At 43.6% G+C, this 18,650-nt stretch overlaps 1 protein-coding gene across 1 annotated transcript in view; it reads right to left on the reverse strand.

The window, feature by feature from the left end:
* The window catches only part of VBP1 (VHL binding protein 1), a 49,858-nt gene that overhangs the window by 18,338 nt on the left and 12,870 nt on the right, over window positions 1-18,650 (reverse strand). The window contains exons 4-5 of the mRNA XM_055121085.1: window positions 16,457-16,617; window positions 14,579-14,703 (exon numbers count right to left, since the gene is read on the reverse strand). Of these exons, the coding sequence (XP_054977060.1) occupies window positions 14,579-14,703; window positions 16,457-16,617 (286 nt within the window). The remainder of the gene's footprint in view (window positions 1-14,578; window positions 14,704-16,456; window positions 16,618-18,650) is intronic.

Genomic DNA, 18,650 nt, shown 5'->3' on the forward strand with positions numbered 1-18,650 from the left:
TTCTGAGTTTTATATGAAAATCTTTTGTACAATTCTCAAGAACACACCAGCAGCAGGAAAATCCACCTTCACACTTACAAGCAGAGCTCATACTTCCTGGCTGTGCCACTCATACATCTTCTGAGTTGCAACACTCACCACCATTTTTGTGGTGCTTACACGTATATGGCTGTAGTGTAATGCAGCATGGGGGAAACAGAATACATAGGCTCAGTCAGTAGAGCTGCCCAGCTCATGTCCAGTTCATGAGAGATAAGATACTGACTTGTGACCATAGGCTTGTAGGCCTCTAAGTTACATATGAAGAGGGACTGGTGGCTTCTTACAAAATTAACTTACTCTTAGCATTCAAGTACTCACACTTGGGGGCCGGAGCGATAGCACAGCGGGTAGGGCGTTTGCCTTGCACGCGGCCGACCCGGGTTCGGTCCCCGGCATCCCATATGGTCCCCCAAGCACCGCCAGGAGTAATTCCTGAGTGCAAAGCCAGGAGTAACCCCTGAGCATTGCTGGGTGTGACCCAAAAAGCAAAAAAAAAAAAATTTCAAGTACTCACACTTATACTGACATCTACATATGAATATTTACTTTAGTAGCTTTAATCTTTTTGTTTTTGTTTATTTTAGTGGCCACAAGAGTGCTCAAGGTCATCATGTAATGGTGAAGGTGACCGTGTTACTGTGCTGGGAATCAACCCAACAGGGGTTGGCCACATGCCAAGCAAGCAGTGCCTTAACCCTTGTGCTATCTCTCTGGCCCCTTTAGTAGCTTATTTTTATTGAATTACGATGACATACACAGTAGCAAAGTTGTTCACGAGCATGTTTCAAATTTATTCTTTATTCTTAATTGCCTAAACTTCAAAACAACCAGTTGTCCTTTAGTAGGTGAATGGATAAATGATGGCTCATGCAAAGAATAGATTTTTTCCAGGCTAACAAGAAATATATAAGCCAAGTTTAAGGAACCTTAAATGTGTATCACTAACAAGTCCATCTGACAGGGTTATAGTAGTATGGTGGGTTGGCCTAGAGATGGACACTTAGAAGCCTGCGTATGTAGTCCTGGAACCCACAACAAAAGACTACCTACCTGACCCTGGTGCTAGCTAACCAACCCCGGCCCCAGGCCTCCTTTACTTCAGTAAAAACCCACCCAGTGTTTTACACTGGCAGGTGACATCCTCTTCAGCCTCCAGAGGTTTGTGAGCACTCTCTTTCCAACTCCATTTCAGCCAAATTCTCCTCTTGGATGGTTTCTTCCCTTCGGCAACCCTGTCCCAGAACTTTCATAGTACAATTTTAACTATATAATATTATGAAAAGGAATGAGGAAAGCAAAAATGATTAGCGGGGAGGGATGAACAGATGGAACACATAGAATTTTTGTTTTTCTTTTTGGTTTGGGGGCCAGACCCGGCAGTACTAAGGGCTTACTCCTGGCTCTGAAATCAGGGATCACTCGTGGTGGGGCACAGGGAACTATATGTGGTACCGGGGATCAAATCTGGTTTGCCACATGTGAGGCAAGCACCCTGCCCACTGTACTACCTCAGCCCTGATTTCTTAGAACAGTGAAAGTGCACTGTATGGTATTATAAAAGTAAACAGGACATGCATCTGTCAAAACTCATGAAATGTACAACAAAAGAGAGAAAGTCTAAAGTAAGCCATGGAATTTCATTGACAATAATGTACCAAGTTATTGGCTGATCAACTATAACAAATACAGCACTCTGGTGAAGGATATTGGTAACAGAGGTAGCTAGGCATGGAAAAATATCTGTACCTTCTACTCTATTTTTCTATGACCCTACAGGTACGATAAAAATAGCACTGTAGCACTGTCGTCCCACTGTTCATCGATTTGCTCGAGCAAGCACCAGTAACATCTCCATGCAAGCTACCTGTGACGTATTTGATATGCCAAAAACAGTAACAAGTCTCACAGTAACGATAAAAATAAAGCCACGAAAAATGAAAAGCTAGACCAGTGAACGATTTTGTATGCTGGATGCCCAGATTCAATCCTCAAAACTGCCGGGATCCACTCCCAAGCACAGAACTGGCAGAAGTCCCCAAGCACAACTGGCTGTGTCCCCAAAACATAAAAAGTAAAATAAAAAAAGTAAAACTACTAAAACCGATTCCCAAATGAAATCAGCCTAACAAGAGCATGAGACAAATATTTTTTTGCTCAAAAATCACTTAAAAAAGAAAAAAAAATGAAACTGTTCTGTCATTAAGGCTTAGTTTTTTTGTTTTGTTTTGTTTTTTGGGTCACACCCGGTGTTCCAGAGGGGTTACTCCTGGCTCATACACTCAGGAATTACTCCTGGTGGTGCTCGGAGGACCATATGGGATGCTGGGAATTGAATCCGGTCGGCCAATAAACTTAAGCTCCCTGTGGCTAGGGAGAATGGAAAAACCAATTTTATCCCACAGGTAATATGAAAAATAAGTATGGGTCCGGAGTAATAGCCCAGTGGGTAAAGTATTTGCCTTGCATGAGGCCAACCCTAGTTCAATCCACAGCATCCCATATGGCATCCTGAGCACCGTCAGGAGTTAATTCCTGAAATCAGAGCCAGGAGTCCACCCTGAGCGTTGCTAGGTGTGACCCAGAAAGAAAAAAAAAAGAAAGAAAAAGAAAAAAAGCAGCAGCTATATGAGAACCAATATTACTGTTGAAATAAAGAACTCATGTTTAGGGGCTGGAGCAATAGCACAGCGGGTAAGGTGTTTGCCTTGCACACGGCTGACCCGGGTTCGATTCCCAGCATCCCATATGGTCTCCTGAGCACCTCCAGGAGTAATTCCTGAGTGCAGAGCCAGGAGTAACCCCTGTACATAGCCAGGTGTGACCCAAAAAGCAAAATAAAAAACTCATGTTTATTTGCCAAAAGACAAATGACCAGAGGCTGGAGCGATAGCACAGCGGGTAGGGCGTTTGTCTTGCACGAAGCCGACCTGGGTTCGATTCCCAGCATCCCATATGGTCTCCTGAGCATCTCCAGGAGTAATTCCTGAGTGCAGAGCCAGGAGTAACCCCTGTACATAGCCAGGTGTGATCCAAAAAGCAAAATAAAAAACTCATGTCTATTTGCCATAAGACAAATGACCAGAGGCTGGAGCGATAGCACAGTGGGTAGGGCATTTGCCTTGCACACGGCCGACCCGGGTTCGAATCCCAGCATCCCATATGGTCCCCTGAGCACCGCCAGGAGTAATTCCTGAGTGTAGAGCCAGGAGTAACCCCTGTGCATCGCCGGGTGTGACCCCCCCAAAAAAAAGTAAGACAAATGACCAAAGTCAAAAGAAGAGAGGGAATAATAAAGAGAAATAATGGGCCAGAGCAACAGTACAGTAGGTATTGCATTGGTCTTGCAAGCAGCAGATACAAGTTCTATTCCCAGCATCCCATATGGATCCCTGAGTCCGCCAGGAGTGATCCCTGAGCACAGAGCCAAGGATAAGTCCTCGATACTGCCTGATGTGCCCCCCCACCCAAAAAATGGGTGACAAAATCAGAAGTGTCAATATCCATAGATACATGAATTTCCAATGAGGGGGAAAATTACCAGGTAGAAAAAAACAGCAAAAAAGACAATCAAAAGTTTCCAGTTACGGGGAAAAACAGCTTAAGATTCATGTGTCAAAGATAAATGACGGGCTGCAAGATTTACACAATATATAAACGTTATATAAAATATCAAAAAGTTTAGCATCCAAATTAAATAAATCCCTCTGCTAAAACATCTACACATCATATAGAGTAATTTTGTTTCATTGCTATTGTCAAAGTAGTGAGGAAAATTCCAGGAAAAATTTAAATTAAAGGCAATAAAACAGCAATAAAATGGAAGAGGCTTCAAGCTGAGCAGTGAGGTCTATAGAAAAGCAGGTCTCGGGAAGCAGATGCCCAGCCCCAATTAGACCTAAGGCCAGAGCTGAGACCTAACTCTCAGAGTTCAGTAGGGAGGAGGCCCAAGTGGGAGGAGGCAAGCAGAGATAACAATCAAAGCAAAATCCTCTACTGAGAAAGGCAAACCTGCCCATAGCCATAGTCATAGGAAGCTGGAATAAAGTTAGATATGACATCCACACTTAGACAAATTATAGTGAAATAACAAAAAAATTTTAAAGATTTTGTTATTAAAAAAGTGTAAAAAACTAAAGCACGCCAAGGGGCAAGTGCACTCGCGGGCTCTCCAGGCAGCTCTGTCTCACCACCCGCGTTCGGTGCTCTGGAACTGCTGTGTGTGGACTGGATCAGGACGGCCAGTGGTCAAGGACAGGTGAAGGAAGAACGAGGACCAAGCTGGTTGCTGATTAGTTACCGTTTATTCAATCTTCAATCTTTCTCATCTCCCGCACTCCCACCTCGGGCCTCTCTCTGCATCAACTGCAGCTTCTCTCCATTTCTCTCCTCCCTTTTTCCTCTCTCGCCCTTGCCCCTAGGTTACACCCGGCCAGGTAGCAAAATCAACATAAGAAAGCCCTTCCTGAGGGCTGTCAGGTTCAAAGCGAACACAACCTAGGGGCGGTCCAAAGCCCTTCTTGACTGCAAGTAGGCAAAATGCCTCTTAAGGGTTTTTTCTCTCCCCATTCCACTCATTAACATCTTAATACTAGTTATTTTTGCATGGACATAGCAAGAGATACATTGAGGTTTGCAAGACAGCTCTCCTGACAACATCTTGCCACAGGCTCAGACCACAGCACTCAGGCCAGATTAATCACTCCTAACCCTCGCAGGGTCCAAATCTAGTCATCACTGTTTGGATCATGACAACATTTGTCCATGATCAAGCTCTTAGCTTATAGTTAAGCATTAGGCACTTTGGCCAGGCCCATCTCAATGCCAGGGTAGCACACAACTCACTGCTTGCCCTGGGTAGTCTCGTCCCTCAGCTGGACCCTGCTTTTGGGGGTGCTAGGAAGTAAGGGCAGCTGAGGCTTAGGTCGAGAGAACAGATGCCCAGGAGGAAACTATCACGTAGAGTCAAATGACTCCCAGGTTACAAAAGCATGGCATTTGCTAAGTCTTCCTGTGTCCATACAAAAAGGACATTGCTCTGAATAAACTATGCAAAGGACTCAAGAAGAGAAAAACAATATTTACAAGTCAACAGAACACTAAGAAAGAAGCTACAAATAAACAAAGAGGAATAGGAGCACTGTAACGGGAGTAACCCAATAAACCTAAACTACCTGAGGCTATGTTATCCTACAATAAAGGATAGAAATTTCCAGTTAAGATGGCAGCAGAGAGGCTGAAGAGATGGTATAGTGGGTGAGAGTCTTACCTCACATGAGGGCAATCTGGATGCAACCCCAAGCAGCCCATATGGTCCCTGGAGCCCAGCTAGACGTGATCCCTGAGCACAGAGCCAGGAGTTAAGCTCTGAGCACTGCATGGTGTGATGCTTCTCCCCAGCCAAAATTAAAATATGGCAGGAACGCTGGCCCATTCTAATCTTTCAAATGGCCAAAGCAAATACACACTTCCTTTGTTGGAGAGTAGCATAGACCTCCCAAGTGTTTAGAAACACAGGCTCAAAGTGCACCAAGGGACAATACCGAAAAGGGAGCTGATTTCCTGCAGCTGTTTTTTCCAAGCAATACTAGAAAGCTCCTTTCTCTTTAGAAAAATATGCCAGCTTATTAGTAAGAAATGACTAAATTAGAATCTCATTTTATAACTCATAATTAAAGAAGCTATACACTGAGTATCATAAAAAGAGATAGCTAGATAGTATCGACTTCCTAATGCAAGAATAGTACATAACTATAAAGCAGTGATCTCCCTCCACCCCCCCCCAAAAAAAAATCAATCTTGATCAAGACCACAGCTACAACAATTAATTTACAGAGGGGTAAAAGAAACAAGTTTTAAAATCACACAAGAATTCAGCAAACAGTAACCCTTATATAATCAATCTTAATGTGAAAAGTAAAATAAGCTTTGAGAATAAAGCATTAAAAAGTTATCTTTTGTGTGCTGAAAGTAGATAAAGGACCAAAAGTGATAGCCTCTCAGTTTCTATATTGCAAACCATAATGCCCAAAAGTAGAGACACAGTATGGGGGACATTGTCTTCCATAGAGGCAAGGGGAGGGGTGAGATGGGGGGGGATACTGAGGACATTGGTGGTGGAAAATATGCGCTGGTGGAGGGATGGGTGTTAGATCATTGTATGACTGAAACTCAAATATGAAAGCTTTGTAACTTTATCTCACGGGGATACAACAAAAAGGGTATCTTTGTGAACTTGGGATAATCACACAGATACAAAGAGCTCTACAGATAAGTTAGACTACATAAAAATTAAATGATGCCAAGTTGTAAATCCATTTAAAAAGAGATTATTTCAACTATACTTTTTATTTCAACTTGAACTTTTTTATAAAAAGAAATGGGAAGCCTCCCACATAGCAAACAGAAATAAATTACTGACACAAGTTAAGTGTGAAACAAAATTTTAAAAACCTTTGTATGAGGGAAACACAAGCACGAAAATGTGTAAATCTGTAACTGTGCCCTCACGGTGACTCATTAATTAAAAAATGAATTAATTTAAATATATATATATATAGGTGGCCCATGCCCCATCATCATCATCATGTAAGCTCACTTACCAGCCTTGTTCTGGAGATATGTAAATAAATTTTGAAAGACATCACCTATCCACAAATTTTCTCAGACACCCATCCCAGCTGAGAACACCAGGGTGCTCTTGGATGTGGGGGGTAGGTTTCTAACCAAAGCAAGCCCTGGCAGCCGCTCCCACACCCCAAAGCTGCCACCCAGTTAAAAATTTAACTCCAGCCAGACTGCTCAGTTAAGAATTCTGGATTTTCTGGAGCAACATCTCCAATACCTACAACACTGACATCCCAGTAGTAGAACAATAAGATGTAACATGGAAACCAACCAATCTCGACTAATAAAAACACTAAGATGAAAGGTTAACTTACAGCAACAGCTTAGTAAACCCGCAGACAAGAGCCTAATACTTCATGGTAAGATACAAGAGTTTTCACAAATTTTCTTCTACGAAAACAGGAAATACAAGATAGGCTTTCATAACCAAAACACAAGAGTATAAAGTATTAAGGGAAATTCATTATTAAGGAGGTCACACCCAGAGAAGCTCGAGGGGCCAGGATCACTCCCAGCATTGCTTAGGAGGCCTTGGTGATTGAGCCCAGGGCTGTACTTTGCATGTGCTCTACCATTCAAGCCATGTTCCTGGCACCTAAAAGGAAATTGTAACTAGACATTAGAAACAAATCACAAACAAAAAAGATTCTCATGCATATAACCTAAACTCAATATACAAAGAACACTTGGAAATAAGAAACAACCAGGCCAGCGATGGCTAAAATGGCTGAGGAGCATGTTTTGTCCCACAAGTCCCCTCAGGAGTGACCTCAAACATCAAGCCAGTATAGTCCCAGAGCACTACTGGTGGTACCCACCCCGACCAAAGGACAACCAATATACCATTAGAATGGGTAAAAATCTAAAAAAATTCAGGCTCAGGAGAGATGGAAGAAAATCTGAGTTGAAGGAAATGCTTTGCCTGAGGGATCCCCAGGTTTGATTCCCAGCACCCAATATTCTCCTAAGCACCAGTAGGTGTGTCTCCCCCACCCCCCGGAAAAGAAAAAAGAAATGGGAGGCAGACCCCTTTCCTTCTAGCTAGGTTCTAACAGATTCTACACCTTACCTCCCCAATGTAAACAGCCCAGTAAAATTCAGAGCTCACAGTTCTAATTTTTCAGAGTCTCCCAGGGGATCAAATTACAAACACTCTCAGCACAGCAGGGATACTAGAAAACAAATGAGGAAGACACACAAAAGTCCACCAAGTTCAATGAGTGAAACAGTAACATCAAAGTCACAATCAATACCAATTAGCCCTGCACAGCCTCAGAAAGTGACTTTAGGTCTAGGCGATAGTATAGAGCAGCTAGGATACTTTCCTTGTATGCTGCTGACCCAGGTTTGATTCGATCCCTGGGACCCCATATGGTCCCTCGGGTCCTGCCAGGCATGATCCCTAAGTTCAGAGCCAGGAGTGAGCTATGGGAAAAGTTGGGAGTGGCCCACCAAAAAATGACTTGGAGTGACACCATAATGAGGAAGTTTACTGAGCTCAAAGAAACAATGGCATAGGCAGTTAGCAAAGCACAAGAAAGCATGAGAGCTGAAACAAGTAGAAATAACAAATGAATATGGTAAGATATGACTTATTAAAACCTTCTGTGCGCTGCTCCACCATCCCAGGTCTGGATTGCCTCGGGCTGATATCACTGGACCTATTTTGGAAAGGTCCCCTCCATAGTGGGAGGGATCAAGCAGCCTCCATACTAGCCTTCAACAAAGTAAGTACCTATACCACAGCTCCTGAAGTGCTCAGCCACTTAAGCAACTTACTCAACAAATTACATGCTGCTCACAATCAATCTTCCTGTCATTCTTCGAATGACAGGCAGAGAGAGAGCTACCTCTAGCTAAATCTCTCCGTATCTTCCAGAGTGGGTAACTATAAAGATTCATCCCAGCATGGGAACACTAGAAAACCAATGGAAAAAACACTAGACACCCACCATGCTCAAAGAGCAAAAACAGTTTCATCAAAAACAACACCACCAGGGGCTGGAGCGATAGCACAGTCGGTCAGGCGTTTGCCTTGCATGCGGCCGACCAGGATTCGATTCCCAGCATCCCATTGGGTCCCCAGAGCACCACCAGGAGTAAGTCCTGAGTGCATAAACCAGGAGTAACCCCTGTGCATCGCCGGGTGTGACCCCAAAAAAGCGCCAAAAAAAAAAACCCACAACACCAGCAAATCCTCGGATGTCTTTAGTGACACTATGATGAGATCAAAGAAATGATACCGCAGTGGTCAGCAAAGCACAAGAAAGTATGAGTCAAAATGAAAAAAATTACAGTCAGAAGTGACAAGAATGAAGAATATGGCAGGTCAGATAAAAAGGTCGATAGAAGGGCTGGAGTGATAGCACTGCGGGTAGGGCATTTGCCTTGCACGTGGCCGACCAGGGTTTGATTCCTCCGCCCTCTCAGAGAGCCCAGCAAGCTACCGAGAGTATCTCGCCCACACAGCAGAGCCTGGCAAGCTCCCCTTAGTGAATTCGATATGCCAAAAACAGTAACAAGAAGTCTCACGATGGAGACATTACTGGTGCCCACTCAAGCAAATCGATGAACGATGGGATGACAGTGCAACAGTGCAGAAGCTCCAAACAGCAAGATAACAGAAGCTGAGCAAGAGATCAAGGAGCTCCAAGATGAGGAGCGAATTGATGAGATATCTACAACATTACACAGTCTGTATGGAGTACCCTGGGTCCCAACTTCTCTGGGAACTGGGCTGTTGCCAGGGAGAACTCCAACAGACGAGGAAACCTCTAGGAAAAGGCAGAAAGTTCAAAATAGTCTGAGAAGAAATGAATAGCATGCCAGAGAACTACTGAACAAGTTCAAGAGGAACAATATAAGAATCACCAGAGTCCCTGAAGAACAGGAAAGCAAATGGGATGAAGAGACAATAGTTAAATCATCCATAAGAACTTCCCAGAGTTGAGGATTACAGGCACCAAAATGCAGGAGGTCCAAAGCTTCCAGTGAAAATGAAGACCCAATTAGAAAAACCCCAGGAAACATTAAGCTCAAAATACAAAATCCAAAGATAGAGACACAATATTGAATGCAGTAAGATCAAATAAAGAACTTATATACAAAGGAGAGCCCATAAGCTGCACAACAAATCAATCAAGTGAGACTACACAGCCGGGTGTGCAGCCCCAAAATAAAACTCATTAGAAACTGAGCAACAGAGTAATAGCAACTGAGGAAGTCAAGAAGCTTCAAAACGAGATGGAGAAAACCTCCAGAAAACAAAAGAAGGTGGAAAAAAGAAACTGAAAAAAAAATGAACAGTATACCACAGAACTATGGGATAAACTCAAGAGGAACAATGTAAGAATTACTGGAGTCCCTGAGGACCAGGAAGGCAAATCTGATGAAGAACTAAAAACAAGGGGCTGGAGCGATAGCACAGTGGGTAGGGCGTTTGCCTTGCACACGGCTGACCCGGGTTCGATTCCCAGCATCCATATGGTCCCCCAAGCACTGCCAGGAGTGATTCCTGAGTGCAGAGCCAGGAGTAACCCCTGAGCATCGCCGGGTGTGACCCAAAAAGCAAAAAGAAAAAAAAAAAGAACTTGTCAGAGAACTTGGCCTGGAGCGATAGCTCAGTGGGTAGGATGGTCACCTTGTACTCGGGCGACCTGGGCTCGATTCCTCCGCCCCCTCTTAGAGAGCCCGGCAAGCTACCAAGAGTATCTTGCCCCCACGGCAGAGGCTGGCAAGCTACCCATGGCATATTCAATATGCCAAAAACAGTCACAACAAGTCTCACAATGGAGACATTACTGGTGCCCACTCAAGCAAATTGATGAGCAACGGGATAATGACAGTGATGACAGTGACAGTCAGAGTTGAAGAATACAGGCAACCAAATACAAGAGGCCCAAACAATCCCAGCGAAAATACATTCAACTAGGGAAACTCCAAGACATACAGTACCTACGATGACAAAAATCAGAGTGCGAATACTGAAAGCAGAGAGAGATATAAGTGTTAAAGGAGCTTCCCTGAAGGACGAGACAAACTTGCCAGCATGTGGCATTGAGTATGGAACAAATTCATGGTACTTATGATTGTCCTCTATTAGATTAAGTAAGGCAGATTTACTCCTAGTTTGCTAAGGAATTTTATACATTTCCAACAAGGAAATAAGATCTCATTTATACTGAATGTTCTGCTGAGTAGGGTCTTTTTTACATCCAGATTTTTGTTATAATCTTTTACTTATTAATGCAGACACTTAAGCAGTATCAATAATATAATTATCGAATTTCTCAAGCGGTCTCAGTGACGTCTGCATTCGTCCTAGCCCTGAGATTTTAGAAGCCTCTCTTCACTCGTACTTTCCAATGGTGCCACATTGGAGACTCTTTCAGGGTCAGGCTTTCAGGATCAATAATATAGTATTTTCTAATATAAATCCAAAATTCACTGTTTTAGGATAAAACACATTAAAGTTTTAGGACAAAACACACTACTTTTATAGGTTTAGTCATACATTCCCCTTTGAATTTTCTTAATTCTTTTCACCCATATTAAATTTTATGTGTAGGATTTACCAATTTCATGTAAACTCTAAAATGCAATCACTGTCACTGTCATCCTGTTGTTCATTGATTTGCTCAAGCAGGCGCCAATAACGTCTCCATTCATCCCTGTCGCCTGCTAGTATAGCCCAATGGCGCATTGGGGGCTCTTTCAGGATCAGGGGAATGAGGACCATTGTTGTTACTGTTTTTGGCATATCGAGTACGCCACAGGTAGCTTGCCAGGCTCTGCCATGTGACAATGCAGTAGCACTGCATTATCCATAATATTATTCTTTAAATTTATATACCTCAAAAAGGGTGTATTTCTTGGAAAAATAATTTTTAATTTACAATTTTGTGGCATTCAATTTATCTATCTATCTATCTATCTATCTATATATATATATATATATGTAGGTGTCACCACTTCCACAAAAAAAGCTCTCTCTCCCATATGTTGGGGCAAAGAAGAAACATGGTTAGAAAACAACAACTTATTTGCAATGATGCAATTTCTGGCAGATATTTCTCTGGACTTAGTTACTAAAATACAGAAATCCAAAACCATGCGGCTGCTAGTGCAGCCACTCGACCTCATATCTCTTCATTCTCAGCAATGGAAAACAAATTATCAAATGCTTCCTTTTCAGCAGGTCCGACTTTAGGGGGGAGAAACTCCAAACAATAATAGTGAGTTTTGTGTTGAAATATTGAATGTAATCAAAGTAAAGTGAAAGTAAAGTTAAATTTATCAGTTACACAGGTGGGATGGGGGGCTAGGGATGTGGGGGGGCGGGGTGGAGCTATACTGTGATTCTTGGTGGTGGAATATGTGCACTGGTGAAGGGATGGGTGTTCGAGCATTGTATAACTGAGACTTAAACCTGAAAACTTTGTAACTTTCCAAATAATGATTCAATAAAAGAAAAATAAATAAATTTTAAAAAGAAAACAACAACTTGTCAAAATCATCAGAACTGAAGATTCTTCTGAGCTTAGATGGGAATCCTTGGGTTACTGGTGAAGAAAGTGGGCTCTCTGGCAGTATGTGCGATGTTGGAACGATGTATGCATGAGAAGTGTGATTAAAAATATAAATACCTAAATAAAACTGTTTAAAAGAAGTTTTCCATATATGCTGACTCCAATGAGTTGCACTTAGTTAAATCCAAATCCATTCTCCATCTTAATCATCAGCAGTATTTGACAATTATTAATGATGAGTCTCTTCTCCATACCTTTTCTAAAAACTGAACTTATTTCGTTTGTTCTTGTTTTTGTTCTACACCCAGAATTGCTCAAGGCTTACTCCTGGCTCAGTTTTCAGGAATCACCCCTGGAGGGCATGGGAGAATCAAACAGGGTGCTGGGACTGAATCCAAGTTGCCTGCAAGGTTAGCACCCTATCCACTGTACTGTATCTTCAGTCCAAATAATGCCTTTTCTTAGTTTGAATTTCAGAGCCTCACAATCTCCTAATTTTCCCTAACTGTGATTACTGGCAACCTTTCCTTTGGCTTTTTGACCATTATCCCATTTCAAACTTCTTACAACTCTGGGTTGTAATACCCAGAGCTTTGCAAGTACTTGGGTTGGGATCAGTAGGCAGAATGAGATAGGGTCTCCTAGCTGTGCTGTAGGACACTGGGGCCACTCCCAAAGATACTATGCCCAGTTGTGCAGGCCAAAAAAATCTGAAACTGGACCAGATAATGCAATACTGGTCAAATCAATAGTACTGGGAGTCACCAGGGCCATACACCACAGTGCTCAAGGATCACTAGGGTCCCTGACACTGATGCTGAGGAGCAATGCAGTGCCAAGGTTCAAATATGGAATCTCTCATATACAAGGCTTGAACTCTGTTTCTTTGAATTTACCCCTGGCCCCTTTCATATTCTCTTCACCTACACACACTTTCTCATATGATAGTGCACACCCAGTTCCCTGGTTTTAACATTTAAAATATGTATCTTGTATCTTTCATTTATTATTTTAATTTCCCTTCTCTTCCAGTTGTGGTTTACTGTGGGTTGTTCATGCTTGGCAGTTTTGCACCGGTAAACCTGGGATGGTATTATACTATATCACAGTACTAGAGCTGACAATGTAATTTTGATACACAAACTCTGCCCTCTCTACCAGAGCATGGTAATGAGGAGCATTTTCTTCTATAATTAATACCTTCCACAGGCTTTACTCTTGTCTTAAAAAATGAAAACAGGGGCCGAGCAACAGTTCAGTGGGCAGAGCACTTGCCTTGCACACAGCTGACCTGTGTTCAATCCCTGGCATCCCACATAGTTCCCCAAGCCCTCCATGAATAAAATATGAGCATAGAGCCAGAAGTAAGCCCTGAGCACTGTCAGGTGTGGCCCCAAAACAAAAACAAAAACAAAACTTTTATTACAAAAGATAGCACCAACGGGTAGGGTGTTTGCCCTGCACACGGCCCACCTGGGTTTGACTCCTCCACCCCTCTCGGAGAGCCTGGCAAGGTACCGAGAGTGTCTCGCCAGGCGGCAGAGCCTGGCAAGTTCCCCATGGAGTATCCGATATGCCAAAAACAGTAACAAGTCTCACAATGGAGACATGACTGGTGCCTGCTCGAGCAAATCGATGAACAACGGGATGACAGTGATACAGTGAAGTACATGTATATTGAGGAAAAAATAAGGATCTAGATAAGCAAAGAGAAATACCATATTCCCAGCACCTAGAGATTAGCACTAATAATACACAATGAGCATAGATTTTTCCAGAAATTTCTATGCATATATGCTTTTCCAACATGTGCTTACAGTATTCTCCTCCAGCTGTTTCCACTGATGCTTTCCAATTATCCATGTCAATGATGTTTTATCCCATCTAACACGCCATATTCAAATTTCCCAATTGTACCCAAATTAAATGAGAAACTTTCTTTAAAAGTAAGCTTTCTAAGTTTGCATAAGTGGTACCTTATGCTCAAACTACCATTTGTCACTTTGATCTGCTCTAAATTACTATATGCTACTACTGGATATAGTAACTACTATGTAGTTATTGTAGTAGTTACTATGAGATATCCATATAAATGATATCCAAAAACAGAACAGAAAGAACTATAGTATGGTTGAATTGATAAGAGTTAATAGCTCTGAGAGAAGGCAGGGTTTGCTGGAAAGGGGAAGGCAGGAATTTCCTCAGAGGAATGATCTGTATATTAATCTGGACAACAATTACAGAACCAAATGTCACTAAGCAAAATTGACCAAACTAAACATTCAACAGCTAGACACTGAACTGTATATAAATTATGCCTGTCTTTTTAAGTTCACACCACAAAGGATCAAGTAAAGAAAAACTTCAAAACTTTCTACACCTACCTTCTTTTCTTTTGGGCAAGATTGAGTTCCATAAATTTATACTTCTGGTATTGTTCATCCAGTTTCTTTAGTACGACATCTGCAGTCTCATTCCCAGGTTGCTTCATGAAATTATCTACATCCTCCTTTAAGATCAAAAATAATACTTATTTTAGTGTACCTCTAATCTCACGTTTTTACCTATTAGCTTTATATTTCAAGCAGTTTGTTTTTTTCTCTCCAAAGGCTCCTTTTAACTTAAAAATTATGAAAGTTTTAAAACCAACGAGTTCAGATGGCACATATACTACACACCTATTTTATTCTTCGTCCACTTTCTTCTTACTTCTATCTTCATAGGAGAAAGAATACGACCTTGCTTGCCTGCTTTATGTATTCCCCATGTGGCTTAACAGTAAATATTAAAATTCCAGCAATTAAATTAATTGCCTAGTCCAATGTTGTAGTCACAAAAGACTCCAAGAGTTTGTGTGCCAACCATATGAATTTTATTACTTAAAATTTTTGCGGACTGGAGCAACAGCACAGCCTTGCATGCGGCCGAGCGGGGTTCGATTACTCCCACCCTCTTGGAGAGCCCGGCAAGCTACAGAGAGTATCCCGCCCAGACGGCAGAGCCTGGCAAGCTCCCCTTGGCGTATTCCATATGCCAAAAACAGTAACAAGTCTCACAATGGAGATGTTCCTGGTGCCCGCTAGAGCAAATCGATAAGCAACGGGATGGCAATGCTACAGTGCTAAAATTTTAGCTAAACAAGTATGGCCACAGAAATCATGCTAAATGTTATTCGCTTCCCAAGGCAAACCACAAAAACCTTCTTTAAGTATCAAATGGCTGAACTAAAGTAAACCTAAAAGGCAAAGAGGAAAAATTAAGCAAAAGACACAGTAAAACCAAATAGTATTTTTTACATATACTACAAAGCGGTCCTTTAAGAAAAGCTATTGTACGAGGTAAAAGCCAGGAACTAGATGAAAATATAAGGAACCTTCAAACGGGAAGAAAATAATGTTGTAAAAAGCATTAGGAAAGCGCCTCCTGTACCCAACATATTTTATGTTGTTACACTTAGTTGGGAGAGAAATAAATAACAGATGTAAGGGAGAAAATTACAGAATAAAGAACATAACTAGTAAAAAAAAAACACGACTACAAAGCAGAATCAATATATGCAAATACGGCACATAAAGTGTGTATGAACGTAGTCTAGATACACCGGTCTTTAGAAGGATGTAAGAAAGGTTGACTCCTACGAAGGTAAAGGCAGCCGAAACCCAGAAAGTCCAGAAAGTTCCGGTAGACTGTTCAATAGTTAAGTCAGAGGAGAGAGAGAACCGCAGCAGGCACTGGCCCGATGGGTGGGTCAGGGCGGGCTCAGTACTGCGAGGATTCGAGTACTAGCTGGAGAATAAGCTCAAGCGCCTAGTCGCGCGCCCCTTTGTTTGGAGGCTTCCCATTCTCGGAACCCTCCCGATCCCACGCGTGCCTCCGGGTCCGTGCTCCCTGCTGGAAAGCCCGTTTCCGGGGCCCGCAGCCTCCGCTCCCTTCCGATGACACCGCGCGCAGGGCTCGTCCACACCTGCGCACGGCCCCTCCGCCCACCGGGCGTCCCGCACGCCGGGGGCCTCGGCCACCAAGGATGCGGCAGCCGACTCGGGCCCGGTCGAGCGGTTCACTGGCTCCCCGGCGCCCGGCCGCCCGCGCCCCCTTCCGTGCGGAGACCTACTCCGACCGCGTGGCCTCCGGGCGCGTCCAGCGCGCCAACGGCCCGTCTCGCGGCCCCGCCGGCTTTCCCCAGCAGCTGAGGCCCGGGTGGGGCCGGGAAGGGGTGGTCCGCGGCTTCGACCCAGTAAGCCGGGTGCCTGCGAGCAACTTACCACGAACACGGCCTCCGGAATCCCTAGGTGGAGCCGCCGCCCGTTCCCTGCCGCTCCTCCGCCAAAACCGCCACCATCCTTTGCAACCGCCATGTTGGGGAAACGAGCGCGGGACTGCCCCCCTCCGGAGCGGCCGCCCCCTGGGGCTCGAGATTGGCTGGCTCACAGCAGGCCCGCCCCTCCGTGGCGAGTCTGCGCGGTCATTGGCCGCCTCTTTTCTCAGCCTTTTCTCTAACTTTTGGGTGTTGATTGGCTGCACTCAGATGACAGACAGCCCTGAGAGGGCTTCGGAGCCCGAGTTGATTCTGCAGTAAAATCCTTGCTTTCGGCCGCCGGGGGCGGGACGGGAAAAGGGTTTCCCGGGATTTGATAGGTGGGCAGGCCTGTGCTGAAAAACAGGAGTCAAGCTGGAGCACAGCCCGGTCCACTAGCAGGCAGTACCCTCCAGTAGAGCCTTCGAAGGTTCTCGCAGCTCCCACTTAAGACACAAGCTAACCTAGATCTTGAGGGCCAAGAACCCACAAGGGAAATAGGGCCTCCTTCGTGCCTTTCCGGGTTCACCATGCCAGCGAGCTCCTTGTTTTTTGCGTCTCTTTCAGAGTGGAGTCACTGGTTAATAAAAACACAGCCCAGCGCACCACCCTTTCCCAAAAGTGACCTTTGATTAAAATCTATTTCCCTCAAGGTGAACATTCTCAAAACTTCATAGTGTAGGGGCCGGAGCGATAGCACAGCGGGTAGGGCGTTTGCCTTGCACGCGGCAGACCCGGGTTCGATCCCCGGCATCCCATATGGTCCCCCAAGCACCGCCAGGAGGATTTCCTGAGTGCAAAGCCAGGAGTAATCCCTGAGCATCGCTGGGTGTGACCCAAAAAGCAAAAAAAAAAACCACTTCATAGTGTAGAACCGCTTCCGAGGCTTCTAGTCCTCCGCAATATCGTCCACACATCTTGATAGCAGATGCCTCATTCAGACCAAGTTAGTATTTTTCGCTCCTTTTTTCTGACGTCACTGTATCACTGTCATCCTGTTGTTCATGGATTTACTCAAGTGGGCACCAGTAACATCTCCATTCGTCCCAGCCCTGAAATTTTAGCAGCCTCTCCTTATTCGTCTTTCCCAACGATTGGAGGCTCTTTCAGGGTCAGGGGAATGAGACCTGTTATTGTTACTGTGTTTGGCATATCAAACACGCCACAGGGATCCTGCCAGGCTCTTTTGTGCGGGCAGGATACTCCCTTTCTGATGATGTGTTTTTCTTTGCGGCCATGCGGTTAAAAAAATTATCCAAAATAAAATATTTTAAGTTGTTTATGATAAAATAATAATAAAAATCAAATTATGTAGTGTGGGAAGTAGGAGGAGGAAGTAGTGTAGAGGTAAAGAACTTGCCTTGCATGTAGGTCTCCTGGTTCGATTGCTGGCACTGTGTGCTCGCTCCCCAAAGCACCACCAGGGGCCACTCCTGCGCACAGAGCCAGGAAGAGGTCCTCAGCATCTCTGGGTGTGGCCCGAATCAACCTTCTCCCTTCACAAAATTAGGTGGCAAACATGGTTTTTTTCTCAGTCTATGTTACTGGTTAATATTTTTAGGATATAAATATTTTAGGGTACACATAATCCTAAACCAATCAAAAAACTAATCTAATTTTTAAAGCAAATCATAAAGTCTCTTATTTTAGAGTTTGTTTTTTGAGAATGGGGGGGTCACACCTGGTGAGTTCAGGGGTTAATCTTGGCTCTGTATTCAGGACTTACTCCTGGGGGTGCTCAGGGGACCACATGGATATCAGGAATTGGCACCTGGTCAGCCATGTACAAGGCAAATACCTCACCCACTGTACTTTATCTCAAGTCCCTCATAGGGCCTTTTATTTTCCTGAACTGGAAATACATTTCTGTAATCTTTATGCATGTCTATAAAAAATAAACCCAATTTTAGAAAAGCTTACAATGAAAGACTGTCTCCTTTCTGACATTAAACCACTATTAGGCTCTGACTCTGCTTGCCTTGTAGTGCTTCCCACAAAAGCCTGGCTTCAGACACTCAAAGTCCACCTTGAATCAGGCAGCCCTTTATAAACACAAAGACAAAGACATGTCAGTTCTGCTACTTAATGAGGACACATTCGTAACAATAAATGTGATAGTTTTTTTAAAACTATTTTTCAGTCACTGAGTTGTTTTTTAATCC

The sequence above is a fragment of the Sorex araneus genome, chromosome X (assembly GCF_027595985.1).
Source record: "Sorex araneus isolate mSorAra2 chromosome X, mSorAra2.pri, whole genome shotgun sequence".
In the NCBI taxonomy this organism is placed as follows: domain Eukaryota; kingdom Metazoa; phylum Chordata; class Mammalia; order Eulipotyphla; family Soricidae; genus Sorex; species Sorex araneus.